The 27,387-nt window shown below is 65.7% G+C and overlaps 3 protein-coding genes across 4 annotated transcripts in view; 2 read left to right on the forward strand and 1 right to left on the reverse strand.

Annotated features, from left to right (window-relative positions):
• AGAP3 (ArfGAP with GTPase domain, ankyrin repeat and PH domain 3) overlaps positions 1 to 4,483 on the reverse strand; it is a 117,430-nt gene extending 112,947 nt beyond the window's left edge. For both annotated transcript variants that reach the window (XM_051611000.1, XM_051611001.1), the window contains exon 1: positions 4,114 to 4,483. In XM_051611000.1, coding sequence (XP_051466960.1) covers positions 4,114 to 4,390 — 277 coding nt within the window. In that variant the 5' untranslated portion in view covers positions 4,391 to 4,483. The remainder of the gene's footprint in view (positions 1 to 4,113) is intronic.
• An 11,384-nt stretch (positions 4,484 to 15,867) lies between these two features.
• Positions 15,868 to 17,536, forward strand: TMUB1 (transmembrane and ubiquitin like domain containing 1). Its single transcript, XM_051611034.1, has 2 exons — positions 15,868 to 16,389; positions 16,691 to 17,536. The coding sequence occupies exons 1-2, from the start codon at positions 15,992 to 15,994 to the stop codon at positions 17,046 to 17,048; spliced, it is 756 nt and encodes a 251-aa protein (XP_051466994.1). The 5' UTR covers positions 15,868 to 15,991; the 3' UTR covers positions 17,049 to 17,536.
• Positions 17,537 to 17,810: 274 nt separating this feature from the next.
• FASTK (Fas activated serine/threonine kinase) lies at positions 17,811 to 26,356 on the forward strand. The gene is made up of 9 exons (XM_051611005.1): positions 17,811 to 17,904; positions 18,391 to 19,045; positions 20,798 to 21,268; positions 22,161 to 22,309; positions 22,421 to 22,637; positions 22,792 to 22,951; positions 23,976 to 24,067; positions 24,403 to 25,039; positions 25,128 to 26,356. Exons 2-9 carry the CDS (start codon positions 18,436 to 18,438, stop codon positions 25,276 to 25,278), a joined length of 2,487 nt encoding a protein of 828 aa, XP_051466965.1. The 5' UTR covers positions 17,811 to 17,904; positions 18,391 to 18,435; the 3' UTR covers positions 25,279 to 26,356.
• The last annotated feature ends 1,031 nt before the right edge of the window (positions 26,357 to 27,387 follow it).

Below are 27,387 nucleotides of genomic sequence, written 5' to 3' on the forward strand. Positions count from 1 at the left end.
AGAGATGCTCCACCAGCATCCAGCAGAGGCTCCTGCCCAGCACAGCAGATGCAGAGCCCCAGCTGCCCACCAGTCTGCTCTGGCAGATCCTTCTTCAGGGCTTTTTTCATCCTGTGCTTCTGCCAGAGAAGCAACAGCTGAAGAATGTAAAGGAAAGCTCTTCCAGACTAATCCTGCTTCTTAAAATGCAGAAAGGAACCAAAACTGGTTTAGAAATGTGTTGGAGGGGTGTGAAAGGGCAACAAAGGGAAAAAAACACACCCTGGGTAAAACTCTGACCATCCTCATTCAAACAGCTTCTTGCTCTTGCTCCCTGGCCACCAAAGTCCTCTCACCACGGCTGACAACCTCCTCCAGGCTCTTCCTGAGAGCTGAGCCTCTAGGTGGGCTGCACAACACGAGCACGACAGCCAACGTCAGGAAAGAATTCCTAGGGTTTGAGAAAAGCTCTGCTGAGGGATCTCACCTCCTTCTCCTCATCCATCCTCCACCTCCTCCCTCCTGGCCCTCAGTACTTTACGCCCACAGAAGACCCGTGCGTGCAACCATCTCCTCCACCCCACAATCCTCCTGTGGCAGCTCCATCCTCCCAGCTCTCTCCTGGGTGTCAGTGGATCCACACTGGCTCCTGCTGCCCCTCACTGTCCCCATCCCTGCACGTCCCCACCCCTGCACGTCCCTGGGGTAACTCCCTGCACAGTCAGCGTCGCTCTCCCTGCCTAGAACCTGCATTTTGGTCGCTTCTGAGAATTCACTTCTACAAAAGAAAACTAGTGCTGTGTAATTACTGCTCCAGTTACAAACTCTATTAATACAGTTCTGTCTATAGTCTGTGCCAGAGCAATGTAGTTAGAGGTCACATCTATCCCAAGCAGGGGCTCTTCCAACCCTGGAGCTGAAGCTGTGTTATCACTCTGCTCTACGCACACACAAAATCTTCCCTAGAGCTCAGCAGCTTGCAGCTGAGATCTGGCACAGACACAAGCCTGGGACGAGGGAGCTGCTTCTTGCTACCCCCTGAAAATCTGTCCAAATTTGGTGGTTAGAAACTCCTGACAACACCAGGTCCTGCCTGTGATTCAGCCGGTGCTGGCAACCAGCCCGTCCCCCACCCCCCAGCCTGGGGTGCTGGGCAGCCCCCTCCCGCACAGCCCCCACACAGCCCCAGCTGCACGGGGGGGACCAAACAAAGCAGATTTCCCTCTGGACACCAGCCTGCCTGGGCCTGGGGGCTGGCGGGGGGGCAGCCCCAGCCTCCATCCACATGCCGTGTTCGCCCTGTCGCTGACTCCAACCTCTTCTCATTCCTCCTGGGGAAAAGGCTCCTTTCCCTGGCTCAGGGGAGATCCCAGGGGCCCCAGCTGCTCCAGCCCACCCAGCACCCACCCCACTGCCCTTCCTGGCAACAACCACGGACCCCCAGGCTCCAGCCAACACCCCCCTGTGCCCACGGGCAGCTCCAACAGCGAAGCCAAGCACCAGCCCCCACGGTGGGACGGAACCTGCTCCTGCCGCTGCCCTTCTGAACATGAGGGAACAGCCTGTGGAAAAAGAACCTGCTAAGGGGACGTGAGCCAGCCTTGCCATGTCCAGCACTTGGTTTTAGGAAGACGAACCCGGGATTTCACTGGCAACTTCCAGAACAGATTTTAGGACCAGAAGCCATTGTTCTGGGCACAGAACCTAACCTTTGGATCAAGAACATGAACAAACCAACACACAAAACCCTTTTGCAGCAGCTTCTGCACCCAGCCCAGCACACGCAGGTTAGAAGGATATTCCCTCCCAGATGCAGGCACTTCAAGGAATGACATCTCCAGCAGCTCTTCCCATGGCTCCTTGCCCCCCTGGTCTCGGTCTCCCTCGCACTCCTGGTCACGCACCGTGTGTGGCCCGTTCACCGGGAGCAGGAGCCACCCCGGCGCCGGGAGCATGGCCAAGGGACGGGAACAGGCGGGATTCCTGCTCCGCCAAATGCGCAGCTGGGAAGGAAGGAAGGAGGGAGGAGGTGGGGAAGGACCAGGCGGGACAGGCCGGGTCTGTGGTGGGAGCAGGCAGAGCCCCCCAGGACACACAGCCTCCCCGTCACACAGCCCGGCGTGGCACCCAGCAGCCGTGCCAGAGCGCTCCGGCCGCCCCTGAGCCCACCCTCTGAGCCCACCCTGGGGCGGAGGGGGCAGCTGCCCCCGCTGCGGGCAGTCGGGGCCGCTCCCAGCAGCTCTGGCAGGATTCTGCTTTCACACCTTCCTGCGAGCAGCAGCAGCCAACAGGCACCGCGAGTGGAGTTGCTAAGAGACGCGCCCAACGCCAGCGTGCCCACCAGCAGCTCCCACCCGGGCCTGGCGCAGGAAGGCAGCGACGGGCCGGGCCGGACCCACCCCCAGGGAGCTGCTCCACATCCCCGCGGGGAGCGGGGCCAGGGGCAGGACACAGGGAGCCCCGTGGGTCACCCACCCGGAGGTGGCCCCGAGGGCAGCCCAGGGGGAACGCCGCGCTCCTGCAGCCGTGTTTCCCTGGGAAGCTTCTGTGTCCCACAACACGAGAATCACAAGCAGGACCAGACCACGTCATCGCAGTCACTGGTCCCTCGGGTCTTCCACTGCAGCTGGCACCAGAGGCACGAGGAAGAGCAGCAGGAACCCCACGGGGTCTGGGATGGTCTTCCCCAAACAGGACCATCCTGACCTCCCAGCTGGCGGATGCACAGGGCCAAGGCACTGCCACAGCCTGTGCCAGCCCCAGGCACCCCTGCTGCTCGCTAGTACCAACCCCTTCCCTTCCCACCCCAGTAAATTCCACCAACTCAACGGTTTTTGCGGCAAGAGACCTCGCAGAGCAGGCACAGCTGTGGCAAGAAGACCCCTCCTGTTGGTTTTACATCCGCCCCTTCTGATCCCATCAAGTGTCCCCCGTCCTTGCACTGCAAGGCAGGCAAAACCAATAGTTGAATTCGCATTCCCTCGACCGTGCCACCCTCAGGACTCGTCCCTCCTTCCAAAGAAACCCTCCCCGAAGGCTGAAGCGGGACGCAGGCATCTCGAGAAGAGCGGCAGGCAGGCTGGCCCAGCCCGGCCGCCCGCGCCGTGTCCCCAGCCCCGCGTGTGCCCCGCGTGTGCCCCGCGTGTGCCCCCCGTGCCCCGCAGCCACCGCTCCGAGCGGGAGCGGGCCCGACGGCGCTGCCCAGCCCCAGCGGGGACAAGAAGCGCGGCAGGGAAACCGCAACGCTCCCGCAGCCACCAAACCCACCCACCGGCTCCCTGACCCCGCGGGTCTCCTCGCTGCAGGGCACAGCTCTGCTGCGGACACCGGCAGCTCTGGGAAGGCCGCTCCCGGGGGAGCCGCTCCCGGCGCGGGGGGCCCGTCCCAGCGTCCCTCCCGCCCCTCGGCTCCATCCCGGCCGCAGCGCTGCGGACGCCCGGGCCCCCACTGCAGTTCTCTGCATTTTTAACCCAAGCAGCTTCAGCACATCCCAGCCGCGCCGGGCTCCGCCGCCCGGCACCGACCGCCCCCCGCCCCGGGCGGCCGCTCCCCGGGGGAAGGACGCGCCCGCTCGTCCTCCGGCCCCGCCAGGCCGCGGCCACCGGCGCTGCAGGCCGCGGGGCCGGGACCCCGGGCCGGGGGCGGCTGCGGACTGACCCCCCCCCGCCCTCCCCCCCGGCGCCTGCGGACCCCGGGACCGAGCCCCGCCGCCCCCGGCACGGCTGCCGGCAGCGGGGCCCGCCGCAGGCCCCGGGCCCGCCTGGGCACAGGCCGCAGCCCGGCCCGCCGCGCCCCGGGCCACCGGCGCTTCCCCGGGCAGCGCGGCCGGGGGCGGCCCGGGCAGCGGGGCGGGGCGGGGCGGCGGGGCGGGCCGGGCGGCAGCCGGGCCCCGCGGGCAGCATCGGGCGGGCCCGCCGGGCACCGGGAGCAGGTGCAGCGACCTGGGGGGACAATGGGCAGCGGCGGAGGCCCGGCCCGGCCCGGCCCGGCCCGGTTCGGTTCGGTTCGGTCGGGACCGTGGCGACGCCGCGAGGGCCGGCGCGGAGCGGCGGGGCTGTGGCCAGCCCGGCCCGGTTCGGCTCGGCTCGGCCGGGCCCCGGTTCGGTTCGGTGGTCCCGGCCCGCCCCCGCCTACCTTCGATGGAGATGACGTGCTCGCGGATCTGGCTCTGCAGCGCCAGGTCCTCCACGCGCTCGATCAGGTCGTAGATGGCGTAGATGTTGGGGTGCACCGACTCGAACCGCCCGATCTCGGCCCGGATGGCCGCCGAGTTGGACAGCCCGAACTGCGGCGGCGGCGGCCCGCCGGGCTGCGGGCCCGAGGGGCCGGGCACCGGCACCGGCACCGGCCCGCCCGGCGCCGCCAGGCTCTGCTGCTGCGGGCTCTGCCCGGGCCCGCCCTGGAAGTTCATGGCGGCGGCGGGGCCGGTCAGCGGCGCGGGGCCGCCGGCAGCCGCTGCATGGCCGCGCTCTGCGGGCTCCGCCGCTCTGCGGGCTCCACCGCCCCCGCCCCGCCCCGGCCCCGCCCCGGCCCCGCGTCACGCCGGCGGCGGCGGGACCGGCCCCGGGGCGGTGCCGGGGCGGGGGGTCCCGCGCTGCCCGGCCCCCGCAGCCCCGCTCCGGCCCCCGTGCCCAGCCCTGGCCGCGGGGACCCAGAGCCCCCCCCAGCCTGCCCGGCTGCGTCCTCCCCACAGACCCCCCAGCTCCCGGCCGGGCCACTGCCCCCCCAGCCTGGCCGGGGGACCCTCTGCAGCCCCCGCTGCCAGCCCTGCCCCCCGACTCTGTCCCGGAGGTGACTTCACCCTTGCCGCGATCACGCCGGAGTCGCTCATGAAGCCACCAGGGGCTGCCCCGCCGCCCTGGGGTCCGCTCTGTCAGCGCCGCGGCTCTGCTGGGCAGGGGCCGATGGAGCCCGCCCCGCTGCGCCCACCCCCAAACACCCGCCGGGGTGACCACGAGGAGGGAAAGGCTCCGGTGGGACCGGTGGGTGCGTGAGCGGCCCGGCTGGGGACGGCACGGGAGCCAGCAGAGCCAGGGGGGCGGCTGGGAGCAGGAAAGCAGCTTCCAAAAGGCTGAGAAAGGAAGAGAGCGGGATCAAAGGCCCCGGCAGGTTGAACGATAAAGTGTAATTAGGGAGATGAAGTCACAGAGCTTAAAAGCGGCCAGCTGAGGGGAGGGAGACCCCAACAGATTTCTCCCTCAGTCCCACTGGGACCAAAGTCCCACGGGGTGGTGATGCCGAGGGGCATGGAGGGTGGCTGGGGGCGGGCTCCCGCCCACCGCCCTGCTCGGCGGGGATGGTGGGAAGGGTGGGAAGAAGAGGAGGAGGAGGAAGAGCAATCAAACCCTGGAGGGTTTTTAAACCAAACAGCTCCCCAGGCTCTGGAATCCTCCACGAGTGCTGGGTGTGGGTGGGAGAAGCACCTTCCCCGCTCTCCGTGTCTCCCTCTTTCGGCCTGCCAGGGTTCCTGGAGAGCGCGGCCCCGGCTGCCTGCATCCCCAGAGGGCTTTGGTTAGAAATGAGCTTTGATACGGGTCTTGTCGAAAGCTTTCAGGGAACCCACGTCTGTCACAGCACCTGGCTCTGCCTCACCCTCGCTGACACTTCCCCAGAGCTCCCCATGGATCTGTGAGTCACCAGATGCCAGGCTGGCTCTTCCCTCGGATGTCAGACCCAACCAGGACTGTGCCTGGTCCCCACTGATGTGGGCACAGGACCCGCACACCCTGCCCAGCACCACCCGGCCGTGCCTGCATCCTCGCTTGAAGGATGGTTTCATTTGTGTGTTTCTGTTCCTGCTCACGGCAGCTGCAGAAGAGACCAAGCAGCTCAGGAATGCCCTGCCTGGATCCCTCCGGAGGGGCTGGCTGGGAAACTCAGCCCCCCCAGCCTGGCTCAGAGCAGTGGGGCTGTTTTTGGTGTCCTCTCCCATGGACACTCCAGCCTGTTGTGTTTCCTTGGATGTATTGACTATGTAAAACAGCTTCATGGCTGATGCCACCAAAGGGACTGGTTCTTTCCCCCTCTGCTCTGCTCTGCTGAGACCCCCTGCAGGGCTGGTCCAGGTCTGGGGTCCCCAGCCCAGGAAGGACATGGAGCTGTTGGAGAGAGGCAAGAGGAGGCCCCGGAGATGATGGGGGGGCTGGAGCAGCTCTGCTCTGGAGACAGGCTGGGAGAGCTGGGGTGTTCAGCCTGGAGAAGAGAAGGCTCCAGGGAGACCTGAGAGCACCTTCCAGTGCCTGAAGGGGCTCCAGGAAAGCTGGGGAGGGGCTTGGGACAAGGGCAGGGAGGGATGGGAGCAGGGGGAAGGGTTTCCAGCTGGCAGAGGGAGTTGGAGATGAGATGTGAGGGAGAAATTCTTGGGTGTGAGGGTGGGGAGAGCCTGGCCCAGGTTGCCCAGGGCAGCTGTGGCTGCCCCATCCCTGGCAGTGTTGAAGGGCAGGCTGGATGGGGCTTGGAGCAGCCTGGGCTGGTGGGAGGTGTCCCTGCCCATGGCAGGGAGTTGGGACTGGATGAGCTTTGAGATCCCTTCCCACCCAAACCATTCCATGATTCTATGATTGTTCAGAAAGCTCCTCTGGTACCATGTACCAAGGGTTTTTCAGTCCATGTGAAGGGGCAGAGCAATGTGCAAGGTCACCTTGCAGGCACCTTCTGGCTCCTCAGTGTTAAGAACATTTAATTCATCATCTCTGAATGAGAAAACCACCCTGATGATTTGTTTGTCCAAAACAAGTGTCTTGGGGCCTTTCTATTGGTCTCCTCTCTCCTCAGAGGAGAAGACCAGCAAAGGGCAGCAGGTCCTGGATGATTCTGACACGTGTGTGTGCTCCTGCACCATCACCCCATGAAGGCTCCTGGGAAGGTGGCTCCATTGTCATTGTTAGCACCTGCAAAGTGGGAGCTACTTCAGCCTGGGGATTTCCAGAGTTTCATGGGGAGATTCTTGCATTTCTGTAAGGTCTGTGGTTGGGCTTTTAAAAAATAAATATATTATTCATACATACAAGCACATAGGTGTCTATGTGTCAGTATATGTGCAGAGGTGACACTCCAGGACATGGTTTACTTGGCATGGTGGGGCGGGGCTGATGCTTGGACTTGAAGATCTCAGGGGTCTTTTCCGACCTTAATGATCCTATGATTCTAACATTTTCTCTTTCTTGGAGTGGGAACAAGAGTAAAAAAGAAAAGCACTTGGAGGCCACTTTGGAGCAGCAACCTCAGGGTTCCCTCAGGATCCTGACCCTCCAATGCTGAGGCCAAATTGTGGGGCAGCGCGAGAGCTCGGGGGCTGTGCCAGCTCATCCCACAATTAGTGATCCTAATGGGATTGCCATCCATCCCGACAGCTCAGTGATAATCCCAACCAAGAACATGTTTGTGCAGCACTTCAATAGGCTTAACTTCCTGAGCAGAGAAACCAAGTGAAGTCACTGAAAGGGAAAGATCAGAGTAAAAATCATGAATTGAAATGCAAACCCAAAGCAGAATTTCTTGGGTGACCAAGAAAAAGAGACAGATCTGAAAGTCCATCTTGAAAAGTCTGGCATCAGAGGGCTAGTTTTAGGATGTCTCGTGATGGGCTGGCTCCAGGCAGCATTTCCCTCTGCTGATCCCCAGGGGAGACGGGGTCAGCAGAACATTGTCTGCCCAAGGCACGGTGCCACATCACGTTTATTTTCTTCCAGCTTTGCTCCATCATTTCCCCAATTAAATCCAAGTGCCAAAGATAACACCCACAGGCTCTCTTCCTGAGCACAGCATCAGCCCAGTGCCACCCATCCCAAACTGGAGCTACCCTGTACCCAGCACCACTGTCCTCTCCTCCACGGGGTTATGGGACACACCAGGACATGGTGGGATCCTGTTCTGGGCTTCACCAGCTGTCACCAGGGACTCTGTGGTGAGACCAACAGCTTCTTTTGACTAAGCACAGACAAAGTTTGGCTAAAGCAGGAATTCTCTGGGGGTGCCCAGCTGAGACCTGCAGGCACCAGGAGGCAGGACTGACCATCAGCCCCACGCAGAGACGCGCTGCGCTGCTCCGGGTGCGCCCGGCTGTGCCTCCAGGCAAGGCTGGATCTTGGGAACAGTTCCTTCCTGGAAAGGCTTGTCAGGCCCTGGCCCAGGCTGCCCAGGGCAGGGGGGGAGTCCCCATCCCTGGAGGGGTTTCCAAGCCCTGGAGGTGGTGCTGAGGGACATGGGGCAGTGGGGGCCTTGGCAGGGCTGGGGAAGGGTTGGACTGGGTGATCTTGAAGGGCTTTCCCAAGCCAACCCGTTCTGTGATTCCACAGCAGGAGTGAGAGCAGGGGCTGCAGCCTCCTCAGCCTCCTCCCTGCCCAACCACTGGCCCAGGAGCTCCCTCCCCAGACCTTTGATGGCAGGAAGAAATCTCACCCTCCCACTGCAGAGCTAAGCAGAGCAGCTGTCACCAGGCTGGATGTCACAGTCCCCAGCCAGTGTCCATGGGCTGATGTGGTCTCCAGGGACCCTGCTCCAACCTCCTGCTCAGAACCATCCCAGCTGGAAAGAGCTTTGGGTAAAAGGCAAGTCAGAAAAACATGTAAACGAGCTTTCCTGAGCATGGAGTTAGTCAGTGTAAGGACGTGAGCTGGAAGGAGGAACTCTGCCCCATTAATGGGTGGCTGAAGGAAGGAGATGGAGGTCAAGGATCCCCAGGTTCAGAGCACAGGGAGGAGGATGTTGTCCTCCTGGCACTTGGAGGGGGCTGTGATCGCTGTGGTGGAGGGAGAGACCCCCTGATTCTCCGGGAGTGGCTCTGGAGGCTCAGTTCCCAGTGGATGCCCCGTGCTGGGACCCAGCTCAGCCCCCCGGGCTCTGCCAGCACCGGGACAGCGGGTCTGGGCACCGGGAGCTGCCTCCGCCCGTCCTGGGGCCTGATCCAGCCACAGCAACGTCCTGGTTCTGCACCCGCTCGTTAGTGCCGCCTCCCAGACCCTGTCACCCCCGCCATCAGCGCCCCGGGGGACACAGGGATGTCCCTGGCACGGTGCTGGTGCCCCCAGCGCTCCCCAACCGGCCACCAGAGCCCACCTCCCCTCTCGGGCCACAGAAATCACCAGTTTTGTGGCCACCACTTGTTTTCCTGGGTTGTGACTGAATCGTGAGCCCCCTGCCCACCCCCGCCGCGGGACCGGGCGCTGTGCCGGCCCAGCCGCTGGTGCTGAACCAGCAGGAGCCAGCAGCGCCCGCACCTCCCCTCCCCACCTCCGCCCGCTCCCAGCGGATTCATGGGACATGGAGAGACTTTTTGTGTGGTTTGTGTTTAAGCTCTTTTGCCTAGAACCTCTTGCAACCACCCTGAAAGTGATGGGACCGGCAACAAGGGCCAGTTTGCACTGGAAGGAACAGGCTGAGCAGAAAGGAGCAGACAAACTGCAGCCAGGGAGCAGGCACGGGGAGATCCAGCTGCTGCCACTCGAGGAACACGTACTGAAAGAGTCAAAAATCATAGAATCATCATAGAATCATAGACTGGTTTGGCTGGGAAGGGACCTCAAAGATCACCCAGTCCCCCCCCCTGCATGGCCAGGGACACCTCCCAGCAGCCCAGGCTGCTCCAAGCCCCATCCAACCTGCCCTTCAACACTGCCAGGGATGGGGCAGCCACAGCTTCCCTGGGCAACCTGGGCCAGGCTCTCCCCACCCTCACAGCCCAGAATTTCTCCCTCACATCTCATCTCCAGCTCCCTCTGCCAGCTGGAAACCCTTCCCCCTCATCCCATCCCTCCCTGCCCACCCAAAGTCCCTACCCAGCTTTCCTGTAGGCCCCCTCCAGATCCTGGAAAGCCACTGTGAGGTCTCCCTGGAGCCTTCTCTTCTCCAGGCTGAAAATAATCCCTGGTCACAAAATCTGTAGCCCCAGCCAAAGGTCTCTTGCTCTAGGAAGGTGCACACTGAGCAGGACTCAGGGCCACGAAGGTGGGGCAGAACTGCCCCCAGATGGCCCAGAGCAGCCGAGGGTGCAGAGGAGGATGCCATGAGGAGGAACAGCAGCAGGAGGTGAGTCTGTCTCCAGCCACAGCACCACGGGGCTGGGAGAGGGTTTCAGCTGGACAGATCTGTGCCTGCGTCCTTGTCAGGAAGGTTCAAGAAGCAGCAATTACAGCAGACACACACATCTGGGGAGAAAACACGGAGATGGAAGGGTTCCTCCTGTCAGAACAAGAGCTGTGGAGACGGCGCAGGCACAGAGGAGCTGTTTGCAGTGCTGGATCCGGAAGGTTTTCCTGCCAGAGCATCCTCAGGGTGGAGGAATCCCGGCGCGGGGAGGACGCGGCGCTGCGACCCCAGGGCCTGGCCGGTCCCACACCCCTCCCTCCTGCATCCCAGGACAAGGCCAAGGGCAAGGGCCCCATCGCCCAGGAGAAGAGGCCACGATCCAGGACCTGGAACAGAAGAAAAGGCCCAAGGAGCAGCGTTGGGGCTGCAGGACACGATCTCTGTGACACCAGACCTCCTGCAGCTGCCCCCGGAGCAGCTCTGCCCGGGGCTGATCCACAGAGGGGACACGAAACCACCCGGGAATGGTGCAGACCAAGAGCTCAGCCATGGCTGGAACTGAGCTCCCCTGCTCCTCCCCCACCTTCTCTATCCTGCCTGGCCAAGACAAACACATTTCCATGCACACGTTAACTTTAAAAATCCTTGAAAAGCACTTGACAAAGTGACAAAGGAGCAGGCACTGGACAGCAGCGCTGGCAAGGGCCACAAAGGGCCATTCTTGTTCACCCCTCTGACCCCGGCCAGGCTCTGTGACCTGATCAGGTCCCTGAGAACATTCTACCAGCCCTTCCAAACCGCCGTGATGCAGCTCTGACAGCTCCTGCTCTGCTCCAGAGCTCAGTTATTCTTAGAAAATCATCAGACCTTGTGTTCCCTTTCTGGAGCTTCAGCAGCTGATTCCTTCTCCTTCCTCAATGATTCCCTCCCTCTTTCCATCAGTTTTCTCCATATTTCAGTACACCTGCAGTCCTTGCCATCACCTCATTTCTCAGCTGAAAGAAGCCCGAGGGCCCCCAGCCCTTCCCTGCCCCCCACCCTCCCCTTCCCCAGCCCCTTTCCCAGCCCCCCGGGAGCTGCAGCACCAGTTCCCACCCCGCTGCCAGAGCTGGAAAACCAGAGCTGGGGCAAAGGCAGCCGGGATCGGGGGAGCGGAGCCCACGGGAGCTGCAGGAAACAGATGGAGCTGGAACTTCTCACAGATCGGGGGAGAAACGGTGAGAGAAGTTGAGCGCACCGAAAGGCTGCACCGCCCGGCTCCAGCGCGGGGGAGTGCGGGAGGACACGGAGCCTGCGGGGGAGAGGAGCCCGGGGCTTTCTGGGATGAAAACACAAGCCAGGATAGGGGGGATGGACGCTCTCTGTGGACAAGGGCCACAGGAACATGGAAACCAATTTTTCAGGTGAATTTCCTGCTCAGAACCCAGCTCCTCAGCTCCGAGGCTGATCTCCATCTGCGGCGCTTCCATCTCACGCTGCTGCTCGCAAGTGCCTCAGACCGGCTGCCAACAGGAGCGCTGCCTCCTCCTCAGCCTCCTCCTCCTTCTCCTCTTCTCCTCCGCCTCCCACCCCCAGACCAGCCGCTCCGGTGCCTCAGCACCCACGAGCGAGGGGATGGAGCAATGTGGGGTCTGTCCAGCACTCCAGGCTGGAGCAAAAGGGCATGGGATTAGGGTATGGGGAGCTCCTGCAGCAGACCCCCCGACCCCCCCAGGACACAGGGTGAGAGAGAAGCCCCCAGCAGCAGACCCGCTGGTCACCCCAGGTCCCCGCAGGCCATGGGGCAGGAGAGCAGCTCATCACAGCAGAGCTGGGGTCGGAGCTCAGGCTCAGGGCTGAGCTTAGATGGGTGTTATGGCCCCAGGGGCGGAGAGTCGGGGTCCCGGTGGGCTCACCAGGGCTCTGGGGCTTCTTGGGGCACCTGATCACACGTGTGGTGACAACTGGTGCTTCCCCTCCGCGGGGATGTCTCTGTCTGGGGGAGCTGGTCTGTGCCAGGCCCACGGGGAGACACCAGGAGCAGGACCCTCGTCCCCGGGTGGGCTCGGGCTTCCCCGTCCTCACACACCCGGTGGGGTCAGGGGCTCCTTCTGCCAAACCCACCAGGACCTTCCTCTGCTGTGGCACCGCGGCCAGGGCGGCAGCTGGGCGGGGAGGGAGGCAGTTCATCACGAGATGTCACCTCCCAAGGACTGTCCCCCAGCTGCCTCTCCCGGAGCAGCTGCAGCTCCTTAATCCACGCTGGAGCCGGTGCGGGGGGGAGCGCAGGGATCCATCCCACCCAGGGCTGTGCTCAGCGTGGCTGCCGGGCACGGAGCAAAGCGCGCACCGGGTTCCCCGGGACCCGCTCGGAGCCGCACGGAGCGAAGCGGCTCCTCCCGCTGGACGCGGCCCCGGTGGCCGGAACAGCCCCGAGACCAGCCCCGACCCGGCGGGGAGCCCAGGGCCAGGGATCTGGGGGATGGAGCCCCCGGGCCGGGGGCAGCGCGGCTGCCAGTCCCGATCCTGCTGGAGAGGCGACCCGGGCTCTGCTCCCCTGGCTGTCCTCTCTGTCACCCACCTCCAGGACACCAAAGCACAGGGTCACAGACTGGCTCGGGGTCCTGAAAGGAAAGGACTTTAAAGCCCATCCAGTCCTCCCCCTGCACGGGCAGGGACACCTCCCAGCAGCCCAGGCTGCTCCAAGCCCCATCCAACCTGCCCTTCAACACTGCCAGGGATGGGGCAGCCACAGCTTCCCTGGGCAACCTGGGCCAGGCTCTCCCCACCCTCACAGCCCAGAATTTCTCCCTCACATCCCATCTCCAGCTCCCTCTGACAGCTGGAAACCCTTCCCCCTCATCCCAGCCCTCCCTGCCCCTGACAAAAGCCCCTCCCCGTGCCCAGCCCCCCGGGTGCCTGGTGACCAGCTCAGCTCCTGCTCCCGCAGGCACCTGGTCACAAATCGGGGCCCAACACCCGGGGTTCACCCCTTGGCCCAGGTCTGAGTAGCGGGAGGGGTCCTGGCCCCGCGGGGAGGGCTGCGGTCCCCTGTTCCCACCAGTGCCCCCTGCCCGGACCCCCGTTTGGGTCACCCCGCAGGGTCTCTGCAGGGGCACAGAGGGTCTATCTGGGACAGCAGTGGCTGCGGGGACACGAGGAGCAGAGCTGAGGGGACAGTGCTGGCCCGCGACCCCGGGACACACACCCTGAGTTACTGAGATCTGCCCACAGCTGCTTGGATCCCTGCTGGGTCCCTGGGGGCTGGAGGGTCCCACGAGGGCTCCAGGGAGCTCCATTTCCAGGCTGTTTTCCATCACACTGGATCCAGCTGGTGGAGGTGAAGTCCAACCCGGACCCCCGAGGGGCAGGAGGAGCCCCGGGCAGGGGAGGGGCTGATCCTGCCTCCGTATCTCCCGGGAGCTGCAGCCCTGGGGGCTGTGCTGTGCTGCACATCAACAATCATTTAGGAGAGCATTGGAACGTCCAGGAGCTCCGAGAAGACCCGCGCAGAGGGATTCGAGGCCGTGCAGCAGGGCAGGTAAAGGGCACGATCTGCTCAGCTCCCCCAAGGGAAGACTGGGGGGTGACCTGGTGACACGGTAGAGGTACTTTCACAGGAAGATATTACACAGCTCTTTCATCGAGCCGGGAAAGATACAAAAAGGCTCAATCTCTGGAAGCTGAAGCCAGACAAATCCACACTGGAAATCAGACTCGAGACGTTCTCGGGGAGGGTGATTAACCGCTGGATAAAGCAGGTCAGGTTGGAGCAGCCGCAGCCCCCCCAGCGGCTCCGTTCAGACATGGCTCATTTTCTGCAGCCTGGGAGCGGCAAACCCTGCTCGTGCTTCCTGCGCGGTGCGTGGCTTTTGCGGATCTGCTGCCTCTTCTGCATCCTGGCATCCAGACCCTGACAGCCCGGGGGATCTTCCCCGCCCTGTTCCCAGCCCAGTCTGCAGCTGCGTCCTTTGCTGTTCCTTGTCTCCAGCAGCTCTGCTCCCCACGCTGACCCTGACCCCTCAGCTGAACCCCCCCTGCTGAAATCCTTCCCTCTCCCTGACGTGTGCCTCCAGCTCCAGCGTGTTCTTCCCACCTTCCAGCTCCAAACACCACGTGCCGGGCCCGGGGTGCTCAGAATCCCCCTCCCTGTGTCCCCTTTTCCCACAGCTCCTGCCCGGCTGTCCCTGGGCGAACCCTCTGCCCTGCGGCAGCTCTGTCTGCCTGAAAACTCCAACCTAAAACCTCTGCCGTGGCATCTCTAAGAGCTTCACGTTTGAAGGTATCAACTGGAACTTCCCGGGGCTGGGAGATTTTTCAATCAGGATTTGTTCTTCTCTTTTCCCCTTCAGGTCGTGTTGAGGTTTTGTGATGGACCCAGGCTAGAGGGGACCCACCAGAGGAGTGGTGTGGGCAGGGGACAGGCCGGTGTGGGGCAGGAACCACCGGGGACACTGTAAGGTGGTTACTCAGAAGGTCCCACCCGGTTTTCTGCTGCTGGTGTCCCCGGGCCGAGGAGCCAGAAAACCTCCGTTCCTCCAGCTGCCGCAGCGGCGGGGGAAGCCCCAGCAGCACCAGCAGCCCCCGGAGCTGGCCGCAAACGCCGCCGCGAGGTGACAGCAGCAGCACAGCGGAGCGACGGGTGGATCCTCCTTCCCCCGAGGAAGGTTCAGCCGCCCGGCCCGGGGTGCGATGCCCAGCACCCCCGGCCCCTCAGCTCTCGGGGGGCAGCAGCCGGGGAGCTGCGGGGCTGGGATCTCTTCTCCACCCCGGGGGGATCCAGCCCGGGCGGCGGGAGCTGCGGGACGGCTGCTTGGTCGGGAACGCAGCCCCCCCCGGGCTGCCGTGTCCCTGAGACCACCCCCTGGTCCTCGCCCTCTGCAGACGCGGCTCGTTGCACCCCCCGCTCTGCGGGCTCCTCGCCGCGCTCCGCCCGTCCCCCCCGCGGGTGCTCTGCCCTTCCCTCAGGGATTTATTCCGCTCACAAGAAGGTGGGTCCTGCCTCCCCCGGCTGGCAGGGCAGCCCCCTCCTGCTCCTCCCCGGTGTCTGTCCCAGCTGCTCCCTGTCCCTGTCAGTGTGCTCGCCAGGGGCTGGGCAGCCTGGCCCGGTGGCCACTGGAGGTCCAGGGCCGCTCCAGGGGCAGAGTGACCGTGACCTGCCGTGCTGCTCCACCCTGTGCCTGCCCAGGCTGGCGGGAGCAGCAGCTCTGGGTGCTCAGGCAACATGCGGTCTTTATACTCCAGTGATCGTAGAATTATAGAACCCCAGACTGGTTGGGGTGGGAAGGGACCTCAAAGCCCACCCAGTCCCACCCCCTGCCATGGGCAGGGACCCCTCCCACCAGCCCAGGCTGCTCCAAGCCCCATCCAACCTGCCCTTCAACACTGCCAGGGATGGGGCAGCCACAGCTTCCCTGGGCAGCCTGGGCCAGGCTCTCCCCACCCTCACAGCACAGAGTTTCTCCCTGACAGGCCCCGCACCCCCCTTTTTAGATTGCACCGCCCCCCTTGTTCCGTCACTGCGGGCCCCGCTAAAAACTCTGCTCCCGTTTTTCTTGCAAGTCACTTTAAGCACTGAAATGCCACGCCGGGGGCTTGTCCCGGCAGCCTCTCCTGCCCAGCCCGTGCAGCCCCAGGCGCTCAGCTTGAGGAGCTGCAGGAGCGCTCCAGGGACCCCCACGGCTGCAGAGAATGGCGGCGGCAGCGGCCGCACAGCGCCGCCGCGGGGCACGCCGGGAGTTGTAGTTTCGCCCCAGAACCTGGGCGCGACAGGTCTCGCCTGCTGACGGCGGGAGGAACTACAACTCCCGGCGTGCCCCGCGGACGCTTGCTCTGCGCATGCGCAGACCTGCACTACAGCTCCCGCCGTGCCTTGCGCGGGCGGAAGCGGCGCGATGGCGGCAGGTGAGGGGCCCGGGCCGGTCGCCGCTCCGGCCGCCCGCGGCCCGGCGGGCTGAGGGCCCCGCTCTGCGCCCGTGGGCCGGCAGCCGGCACCGCCGCCATCGCCATGGCGCTCATCGAAGGGGTGGGCGACGAGGTGACCGTGCTCTTCGCCTTGTTGCTGGCCGCCGTGGTGCTGGGGCTGGCCTGGGCCTCCACCCGCGCCCCCGAGCCCGCCGCGGCGCCCCGCGCCGACGCCGCCCTGCCGGAGGAGGCCCCGAGCGCTGCCCCGGCCCCCGCCGAGCACAAAGCCCCGGCGGCGGCTGCTGGAGCGGCCCCCGATGGGGCCGGCGGGTCGGCGGCGGGGCTGCGGCCCCGGGCTGGCCCCGCCGCCGCAGCAGATCCCCCGGGGGAGGGGGACGGCGGCCCCGCCGAGCCCACCATGGTGCTGCGGCTGAAGTTCCTCAACGACACGGAGCGCCTGGCCCGGGTGCGCCCCGGTGACACCGTTGGGGCCCTGAAGAGGTGAGGGGCATGGCAGGGCAGGCCGGTTGTCTCGCGGGGCCGTCCCGGCGGAAGGGGCTGCACGGGGGGTGTCCCCGAGCCCCGCTGGCGGCTCCGTCCCCCCGCGAAGCAGCCGGGAGCTGCCGCTGTGGCCCGGGTGCGGGTGCCTGTCCCTCGCTTCTCGTGTAACCCAGGGCGGCGGATGGCACCGGGGGGCAGGCAGGGTGCGGGGGATGCGTTGGCAGCCTGCTCCCGGGGGAGCACGGTGGGGACGCTGTCCTGGCCGGAGGGTGACATCTCCCGCCTCGTTCCCTCCCTCCAGGGCTCATTTCCCCGGGCAGGAGCAGCAAGTGCGGCTGATCTACCAGGGGCAGCTGCTGCGGGACGACACGCAGAGCCTGTCGGCGCTGCACCTGGCGCCCAACAGCGTCCTGCACTGCCACATCGCCCCGCACGGCCCGGCCCCCGGCCCGGCCCCCGCGCACCACGCCTCCGCAGACCCCGTCCACGCCGCCCTCAACGTGGGCAGCCTGATGCTGCCGCTGTTCCTGCTGCTGCTGGCCGTGCTCTGGTACTTCCAGCTCCAGTACCGCCACGTCTTCACCGCCACCGCCACCACCTTCCTGGCCGGCCTCACGCTCCTCTTCAGCTTCATGGCCTTCACCATGTACCGCAGATAGCACCGCCCTGCCCCGCCCGGGGGGCCGGCTGCCGCACCGGGACTGCGCCCTGGACTGTGCCCCCGGCGCCTGGCTGTCCGGGACGGCAGGAGGCGGGCAGCGCCGGGAGCGACTGCGGTGCTACCTCGCGGGGGGAACCGGGGGGTCCTGCCGCCCCCCAGCCCTGCATGGACCGTCCCCCCTGCCCGCCCGTGCCTGGCCGCGGTGGGAGCTCCCGCAGCCCCCCACGCTGCTCCGGTGCGGGCTGTGTGTCCTGCTCCCGCGGGGGATGGCTGGGGCTGCTCCCGGTGCCTCCCAGCGCTGCACGGACCGTCCGGTTCGGCCCGGCCTCCCCGCACCTCTCCCGTGCCCCGCGGCCGGTCGGCTCCGTCGTGGCAGCTCCCGCGGGCCCCGGTGCCGGGCGGGGCCGCTCCCGGGGGTCCCGGCGCGGGGCTGGGGGCTCGCGCTCCCCGCCGCTCTGTCACGATTAAAGGACTGAACGATCGCGACTCCCGGCTCCGCTGCGGGGGGCGGGGCTGCGGGAGGGGGCGGGGCTGGGGGCGGGGCCGCGGCGCAGGGGGCGGGGCTTCCCGGGAGGGCGCCGCCCTGGGGCCAGGCGTTCCGCAGGGCCGCCGCGCGCATGCGTCGGGGCAGCATTCCCCCGCCCTTCCCGCGAGGCGCTCGCTCATTGGCCTACGGGCGGCTGCTATTTGCATGCGGCGCCCCGCCCTCCCCCCGCGCCGGAAGTGCGCCGCTCGGGGGGCGGGGCCGGCGCCCGCCTGCCCCGCCGGGGCTGTCGGGAAGATGGCGGGCTCGGTGTCCGGGCGGTGCTGAGCGGCCGGGCCGGCGGCGGGTCCCTGCGCGCCGCCAGCGCCATGTAGGGCCGGGACGGGGCCGGGGGCGGCAGGGGCACCCCGGGGGGGGGGCCCGGGGGGGCGGCCCGGGGCGGCGCAGCCCGCCCGCGGAACCTCGCTAATGGGGAGGGGGAGATGGGAGCGGCCCGGGGGTCCTGGCACCGGGGGGCGGGAGGTCAGGGCAGCCCAGGGGGTCCGGTGCTGCGGTGGGGAGATCGGGGAGTCCCGGGGGTTCTGGTATCGGGAAGGGGAAGATCGGGGCGGCCCTGGCGTCCCGGTACCGGCCCGGGGGCTGCGCTGGCCTGTGTCCCCGGGGGAGGGGAGGGGGCTGCGCGGAACGGGGCACACCGGGTGGGGACAGAGCGGGGGTCCCGGTGCTGGGAGGGTCCCGGTGGGACCGGGGCTGTGCGGGGCAGGTCCCCTGCACCGGCGGGTCCCTGCACCGGGGGCTCCCCGCCGGCCCGGGCCGCCCCAGGCCCCCGCCCCCCTCACCTCGGCCTCGTCCGCAGGGTCTCCCGGTTCTCCGAAGCCCCCCGAGCCGCCCCGCCCCCGCCATGCTGCGCCTGCTGCCATGGCTCCGCGCTCTGACCCGGGCGGGCGAGCGGCCCGGCGTGCCCGGTGTGCCCGGTGTGCCCGGCGTGCCCGGTGTGCCCGGCGTGCCCGCGGCCCCGCGGGGCCCGGCTGAGCGCGGCGGCGCCGGGATGTATCCCGCCTGCTACTGCGCGGGCAAGGCCAAGGCGCGGGCCGTGCTGCTGCCCCTGGAGCCCTACGGCCATGGGCTGCTGCACGCCCTGCCCCCGGAGCCCGGCAGGGCCCGCGGCCACGGCAAGAGGAAGAGCTGGAACTTCATCCACGAGAAGATGAGCTACGACACCTTCTTCACCATGAAGCGGCTGATCGAGCGGTCGCGCAGCGTCGGGGAGGTGCTGCGCTGGGTCACCCAGAACCCGGGCAAGGTCTCGGCCAGCCACTACCCCATCGCCCTGCACAAGCTGGGGCAGCTCCTGCAGCAGGGGCAGCCCGGCCTGAACGGGGAGAGCCGCGGGCCCGGCCCCGTGCTGGAGCAGCCCGAGTTCCAGACCCTCTGCCAGGCCATCATCAGCGGCTGCGCCAAGTTCGACAACTTCAGCATCGTCAACTGCCTCTACGCGGCGGCCGCGCTGGGTGAGCCCCGGGCACGGCCGGGCTGGGGGGCACGGCGGGACCTGCCGGGGCAGGACCGGGGCTCAGGCTGGTGGGGGGACGTCAGGCTGCGCCTGGGAAAGGGGCCACGGGGGCTGACAGAGCACGGGGCTCGGCTGCGGTGCCTGGCGCCTTGGCCTGCAGGGCAGGAGCTGGAGCTGTGTCCAGCAGGGTCGGGATGAACCCCTGGAGCTTGGTTGCAGTCCCTGGGGATGAGCAGGAGGTGCAGGAGGGAGGTGCTGGCTCAGCCCCGTGAGCCCTGAGCCCCCATCACCAGGCATTTAGAGTTGGCAGAAAAGGTCCTGGCTGGTTTGGGCTCCCGGCAGCCACCTCTGGGCTGTGTCCAGGGTTCCCCCTTCCTGAGGGCCCTGGGGATCCTCCCCGGGAATGGGATCCCAGCAGGTACCTGCCCCCTGGCCCCTGCCCCTCTCCCACCCTGCTCCTCTCCCCCCGCGCAGCCCCAGGCACCCAGGCCTGCTCTGGGTTGATGCAGGAGCTCTGGATCCCACCGAGGTGGGGGCACAGTCCCTGCTCCCCCCTCCAGCTCCCGGCGCCAGGTGTTTGTTGACACTGCCCCCCCTGCCCTGCCCCACGCTTTGTTCTCCGTGGGTCGCTCCCCCCACGCTCACGGAGCCCGGCCCCCCTTCCCGAGGCCTTTCTGGGGAACAAAACAACTGCTCAGCCCAGCCCTTCACTCACACCTTCTGACGGATCCCTGAGGAAGGCTCCAGCACAGCAGCTGCCCCTGCTGCTTCAAAGCCCTCTGGAAGCCGAGGTCTGGGCAGCGCAGTGGGCAGCCCGGGCCCCCCGCCGGGGCCGGCGCTCCGCAGCAAATCCCTCCTGACACCCCGGGATGGCCTTTGCCTCCCCCCAGAGCTGCGGGGTGCGCCCGGCTCTGCTTCCATAACACCTCCAGGGCTGCAGGGAAGAATTTCCCCCAGAAGCCAAGTTTGAAGCTAAATGAGAACACGGGAGAGGGCTGGGAATGTGGAAGGATTAGTTCCCATCACACACAGAGAGTTTTTGTTGTGGTGACGTGCTGACGTCTGTCTTGTTTTCCAACCAAAACTTGTTTTTGAGGTGCTTTTTCAGGGGTGTTATTGATCACAGAACCCCAGACTGGTTTGAAGGGACCTTAAAGCTCATCCAGTCCCACCTCCTGCCACGGGCAGGGACACCTCCCACCAGACCAGGTTGCTCCAAGCCCCATCCAACCTGCCCTTCAACACCCCAACTCTCCCAGCCTGGCTCCAGAGCAGAGCTGCTCCAGCCCTCCCGTCATCTCCGGGGCCTCCTCTGGAGTTGCTCCCATAGCTCCATGTCCTCCTTGTTTTGGGGACCCGAGAGCTGGACCCAGCCCTGCGGGGGGGGCTTGAAATTTGAGACTTAGGAAATAAACTACGGTCCTGTGGGATGAGCCTTTGTGGAGCGGGTGGGAATGACCCCACGGCTCCAGGTGATGTTTTCCAGGGAGCACATGCCCTGAAGTTCTGGTCAGGTTTTCCCTAACCCTTTTCCCATGAAAATAATGAACCCTTTTTTGCAACCCATCCTCTTTCCCTTTCTGCTCTCTGGTTGTATCGTGGACACAACAAACCCTCTTCTCCTCCGGCTGTTCTTCTGCCTGTGCTGATAGGGATGATTGATCCTTGTGGCGAGGAGTGGGGGGCTCCGGACCTCCCTGGCCCCTCCCTGACCCCTCCCTGACCCCTCCCTGACCTCTCCCTCTCGCAGGTCTCCCCGGGGAGTCCCCGCTGGTGCGGGTGCTGGAGGAGGAGTCCCGGAGCCGCCTGGGCCGCTTCAACCAGAAGGACGTCTCCATGGTGTTCAGCAGCGTGATGAGGCTGCACCCCTCCAGCCCCCACCCCCTGGTGGAGTCCTGCCTCACCAGCCTGGAGCGGCACCTGGAGAAGGAGCGGCACCCCCAGACCCTCTTCCTGCTCCTCTCCTACTACCGGCTGCGGGCGCAGGCCCTGCAGGGACACGCGGCCTCCGACCAGCAGCTGATCAACAACCGCAAGATCCTGCGGCTGGTGCGGCACACGCTGGGGCAGGTCAGCGCCATGCGGGAGCACGAGCTGGCCCTGCTGGACGAGATGCTGGCCCTGTGTGCCCAGGAGGCCAACAACAAGGCCCTGGAGGCCATCTTCAGCTCCCAGCTCTTCTATGAGAACCGCCAAGAGCGATTCATCCGCAGCATGGCAGGTGAGGGGCTCTGCCCTGCGAGGGTCCCGCGGCTTCCCCAGCCCTGGGGGACATCTGGGCTTGGGAGGGCACCTGCCGAGGGGGTGTTGGGCTCCAGGGCTGGCAGCAGTGGAGCCTGGAGCAGGAGATGGTCCGTGTCGTGGCCACCCTGTCACTGAGTTCCCAGCATGGCCCTTCCAGTGGCTGAGCCCACCTCAGAACTGGGAGCAGGTTAGTTTGCATGGGAAGGTCTGAGTGGGAAGGGACCTTAAAGGGCCGCCCACCACAGGGACATCTTCAGCCAGATCAGGTTGCTCAGAGCCCTGTCCAACCTGGCCTTGAATGTTTCCAGGGATGGGGCATCTCCCACTGCCATGTGCAGCCAGGGGCAGTGTCTGACCACCCTCCCAGCAAAAAATTTCCTCCTTACATCTGGTCTGAGCCTCTGCTCTTTGCATTTGAAGCCATTAAAACCAGTTTAAAGCCATCACCCCTTGTCCCGTCGCTACAGGCCCTACCAGAAGGTCTGTCCCCACCTCTCCCACAGGTCCCCTTTGAGCACTGAGGAGGATTTGGGGGGTTTCTGCAGCAGGGCTCCATCCTCTGCACTCTCCAGTTTTAATCCACTTCCCCTGCTCCCATCCCTCCCTGCCCTTGTCCCAAGCCTCTCCCCAGGTTTCCTGGAGCCTCTTCAGGCACTGGCAGCTGCTCTCAGGTCTCCCTGGAGCCTTCTCTTCTCCAGGCTGAACACCCCAGCTCTCCCAGCCTGTCTCCAGAGCAGAGCTGCTCCAGCTGTGCCCACGGCAGGAGCTACCCCAGCCTCTGTAACCTGCCGCTGGGAATCCAGCGGGGCTCCGGGAGGGCTGGGGGTGCTGTGGGGCTGGGCGGGTTCCCACGGGTGTGCTCCCCACAGAGTGGCTCCCACGGAAGGCAGAGAACCTGACCCCCTACACCATGGCGCTGATCGCCAAGTACGTGGCGCGGCACCGGCTGCGGGAGCCGCGGCTGCTCGACACCATCGCCAGCTTCCTGCTGCGGCGCGGCGAGCAGCTCGACAGCAAGGTCAGCCCCGGGGGGGCCCCTCCCTCCTCTGCCCTCACCCCCTGGGACCGGCCTCCCCGGGGCTGGGGGACCCCCTTCCTGCCCGGCCCAACCCCTCTGCCCTGCCCGCAGGTGATCCAGAAGCTGGTGTTTCCCTTCAGCCGCATGAACTACCGCCCGTCCAACCACGGCGAGCTCTTCCCCAAGCTGGAGGCCATCCTGGAGCAGAAGGCTGGCAGCTCGCCCCTGGCCACCGTCAACATCCTCATGTCCATGTTCCAGCTCAGCCACTTCCCCCAGACCGTCCTGCACCAAGTCTTCTCCCCAGCCTTCATCACCAACGTCATGAGTATGTTGGGCCTTTCCCAGGGGTGGGTCCCTGGAGCTGGGCTGGGCTTTGGAAGCGATGGGCAGGACAGACCTGCACCCCACCAGGAGCACAGGACCCCCTGGCTGGGTGAGGGGTGTCCTGGGGGGGGTCCGGCAGCCTCCTCTCCCCACAGGCAGCCCCTACGCCCTGATTGTCCGGCGGTACCTGTCACTGCTGGATGCGGCGGTGGAGCTGGAATTCCGGGAATACCGCGGCCCCCGCCTGGACCCGCGCTACCGCGTCCTGATGTTCGAGCACGCCCTGACGGCTGACGAGGCCAACAGAAAGTACAGGTCAGCAGTGGGGGCTGCGGGGGACACGGGGGGCTGGGAACACCCTGCCTGGCCCTCGCAGGTTGGTGACCTTGTTCTGGACCCTGCTGGGGCATGTGAGCTCTGGAGAGAAGCAGCAGAATCCGAGTCATTTGGGCTGGGAAAGACCCCAAAGATCAAGTCCAGCCATAAACCCGACACTGCCAAGTCCACCAGTAAAGCTTGGAACCCCAGACTGGTTTGGGTGAGAAGGGACCTTAAACATCATCCAGTCCCAACCCCCCTGCCATGGGCAGGGACACCTCCCAGCAGCCCAGGCTGCTCCAAGCCCCATCCAACCTGCCCTTCAACACTGCCAGGGATGGGGCAGCCACAGCTTCCCTGGGCAACCTGGGCCAGGGTCTCCCCATCCTCACAGCCCAGAATTTCTCCCTCACATCTCAGCTCCAGCTCCCTCTGCCAGCTGGAAACCCTTCCCCCTCATCCCATCCCTCCCTGCTCTTGTCCCAAGCCCCTCCCCAGCTTTCCTGGAGCCCCTTCAGGCACTGGAAGGTGCTCTCAGGTCTCCCTGAAGCCTCCTCTTCTCCAGGCTGGACACCAGCAGCTCACTCCAGCAGCTCCATGTCCTTCTTCTCCATGTCCTTCATGTGTTGGGGACCCCAGACTGGCCCCAGCCCTGCAGGGGGGGTCTCAGCAGAGCAGAGGGGACAGTCCCCTCCGTCATCCATATCCAGGCCACTTAAGGACACATCCCTCCAGGGATGGGGACTCAACCCCTTCCCTGGGCAGCCTGTTCCAGTGCTGGACCACCCTTTTGGGGAAGAAGAACATGCTGCTGGTGTGTCCATCTTGGGAGGAGTTTTTCTGCTGTCTGAGCTGAATCAAGTCCCTCCCGGCCCACACACCAGAGCCCCAGGCTAAAGCCTCCTGCTCATTCCGTGCTCCTGGGGCCTCCCTGTCCCTGTGCAGAGGGAGCTCTGGGCTGGAGAGCTGGGGGGGCTGGGACCCTCCCTGCTGTGTCCTCTGACTCTTCTGTCCCCCTCAGTTACAAGGGGCTGGTGGCTGAGGCGCTGCGGCAGCTGGTGGGGGAGGAGTGTTACCGGCAGGACGAGGTGCTGCCCCCAGGATACTGCACAGGTACGGGGCTGGGACCCCCGGGTGGGGGGCTCTGGGGCAGCAAAGCCCTGCAGCTGCCTGGGGGCTCAGGAGTGGGAGGTTATTTGGGGCAGAACGAGGCTCAGCCGCTTTGTCACCACCCTCCCAGTGACACTGCCGACCCCTGGTGCTTTGGGCTGGAGAGCTCCTTGAGCTGCCCCCGCCACAGGGGGGCTCAGGGAGGGGTTCCCTCAGGGGTCCTGGGCTGGCTGGCCCAGCCTCTCCCACCCACCCTGGAGCACGCAGGGTCCCCCCCAGCCCATGTCCCCTCTGTGGGGAATCTCCAGGCTGGGTGCTGATCCCTGCTCTTTCCACAGACTTCCTGCTGTGGATCAACCGCTCGGGCGCGGTGCTGCCGCTCTCCCGGGTCCCCGCGGCTGCCAAGGCCCCTTCTGCCCACGCCACAGGGTCCCCAGCCGCCGCCTCCCTGCGCTCCAGCGTCCTGGCCCTCACCTCGGACTTGCAGGACTTTGCCCCCTTTGCTCCGGAGACTCCGAGCAGCCCCCCGGGCCCCCGGGAGAACAGCCTGGCCGGGCGGTTCCTGCCCGCGCTCTGCCCGGCCCCGGGGGGTCCCTGCTACCAGCCCCCCTCGGACTATTACTGCAGCCTGAGCAAAGAGTCTTCCCTGGAGAGCCAGGGCAGCTCCAGCCTCAGCAGCCCCTCCGAGTGCCTCTCGGCCCAGCCGGCCACCCCCGCCTGCTCGCCCAGGGGCACCTCGGCTGCCACCCTCTTCCAGTTCCCCATCGGGAAGATCCTCGAGGAGGAGGAGGAGGCAGCTCCTGCCGGCTGCCCCGGCCACGACCGCAGCCGCTTCCAGGGGGAGCAGCCCCAGGAGGGAGCGGAGGAGCGGAGCCCCCCGCCCAGCCAGGACCCCTGCCCCCCGTCCTCCCCGCGCCGGCCCAGCCCCCCGCGAGGGCCGGGCGAGGCGCCGCAGGGAGCCGAGGAGATCCAGAGGTAGGGAGCAGCCCCCCTTCCCGGCCAGCACCGCCTCCTCCTGCCCCGGCCGCGGGGGTGACGCTGCCCCCCACTCTGTCCCCCCCAGGGTGGTCCTGTCGGTCAATGACAAGTGGCACTACTGCCAGAACTCCGACATCCTGGTGGGCTCGCGGGCCATGCGGGACCGGCACCTGCGGCTGCTGGGCTACTGCCTGGTTCAGGTGAGAGGGGCTGGGGGGCTGGTGTCCCCCTGCTGATCCCCTCAGTGGGGCAGGGACTCATCCGCACTGCTCTGCTTTGCCTTCCCTCACCTCACCCCAAGACTTTTTTTAGGGGGTGGGCAAGACCAGCCCTGCTGCCCTGGAGGAGGGTGAGGGGACAGTCCCGTCCCCTGGTCCTGCAGGAATCCCGTCCTGCAGCTGAGACCCCAGTGTGGGGAGAGAAAGGGAAGGGGCTCAGCATGGGTGACCCCAGGGGGGAGAATGGAGCAGGGGCAGAGCTCAGCCTGGTGCTGCCATCCTGTCCGTGTGTCCCCAGCCCTGTCCGTGTGTCCCCAGCCCTGTCCATGTGTCCCCAACCTGTCCGTGGGTCCCAGCATGCTGCCATGGGGGGAGGCAATGCAGACCCTTTCAGAGCTGGTTCCAGAGCCCTGGCTGCTGTGGGGCAGCCTCTGGAGGGCTTGCTTGGGGGGCATATGCCAGCAGAGGAGCCCCCAGGGCTTCACAGTTGTCCTCAGGTTACCTGGGACATTCCAGGTGCAGTTCTGAGATGCGCAGCTTCTGCAGGGTTTGTTGGTGGGGTGATGTGTAGCTTGAGAACAGATCTTCCCCAGGGAAACAACCCGGAAATGCCAACCCTTTGGCCCTGCTTGCTGCCCAGCTCCAGAGGTCACCTGAAGTAGTTGTAGATCTACCACGATGTCCCAGAAACACTTCCCCAAAGCTCCTCATTCAGATCTCTGCAACGTGCCAGATCTGCTGGGCAGCCCCACGCTGCCCAGTGCAGACTGCGTGGGGCTCCCCACCAGACCTGGCACGTTGCTGGGGTGTCTGGGTGCTGGAACAGGTTGCCCCCCACCCCAGACCCCCTGCTCTGACCCCTTTGGGTCAGACCCACCACAGCCAGAGGACTTAGTTCCTTCTTCCCAGCGTGGGAAGCTGGGAGTGGCTCTGAAGGATGACAGTCCCCACGGACAGCTCTCCTGGCCTCAGGTTCTGCTTTCTTGGTCTTGGCATCTGTGCCAGGTTTTTCCACCCAGTCCCATGGCCGTGCTCAGCCCCGAGGGCTGGACACAGCAGGTGAGGTTCTGGGCTGAGAGACCTTCTTGGCAGGATCTCTGAGCCTGGGAGATTTTCCCTGCTCTTCCTCATTCCTGGCAGGGCCTGAGCAGCAACACCTGCCCAGGGTCACAGAGCAGCTTGGGTGGGAAGGGACCTTAAAGCTCCCCATCCAGTCCCACCTCCTGCCATGGGCAGGGACACCTCCCACCAGACCTAGATGCTCCAAGCCCCATCCAACCTGGAGCACTTCCAAGGATGGTGCAGCCACAGCTTCTTTGCTGAGTCTTTGGCCCTTCCCTGTGCTGCCATTGGCTGGAGGGTCACGGTGACCCTTGGTCCTGCTGGTGCCTTCAGGGTTGCTGGACCAGCCAGGTGTCCAGTCACCCCAAGTTTTGGCCCATCTCTGCCCCCACCCCTGTAGGAGCATCTGTCTCGTGGCCAGCGTGTCCCCTGGGGGGTGTTCATCTCCTGGCTGTGGTTGCTGTTGGGGGCAGGGGGCTCCCCTGCTCCACTGGCCAGGGAGGTGGGCTGCCCCTCGGCTCCCCAGGCTGGGGGGCTGTTCCTGTTTATGCTCATCCTGGTGGTTACTGGGACATGCTGGGGAAGTGCCTGTGCTCCTGGCTTTGGGGGGGGCTTCTGTGGCCCTTCAGGTGCTCCTGCTCTCAGGAGCAGCTCCAGCCCCTCACCCCCTGGCATCAGTGGACCCCCAGTTGGTGCCTCATCCCTCCCTGGGGGTCAGTGACTGGGGCCCAAGTGACCGGGCTGGAGAGCTGCCCCCACCCCACAGTGCTGTGTGTCTTCCCCACGTGTGCTGGGCTCGTCCCAGCTGTGGTGGCACCTGGGGACTTGTGCCCCCTACCCCTGGAGACAGCCCCCCTCCTCGCTGTGCTTCTCTGGGGCTGAGCTGGAGCAGGACGAGCTTCTTCTGCCTGGAGGTCAGTGGGACACGGGGTTGGGGCTTGTCTGCTCCTCCAGAGCCCTTGGAAGGGACAGCACTGTCCTCCTTCCCTTTGGGAAGGGTCCTGAGTCCTGGTTCTCCCCCTGGCTGTCACTGCCCCAGCCTGCCTGAGTGATGGTGGTGGTGGT

This window comes from Apus apus, chromosome 2, assembly GCF_020740795.1.
Source record: "Apus apus isolate bApuApu2 chromosome 2, bApuApu2.pri.cur, whole genome shotgun sequence".
Lineage (NCBI taxonomy): Eukaryota > Metazoa > Chordata > Aves > Apodiformes > Apodidae > Apus > Apus apus.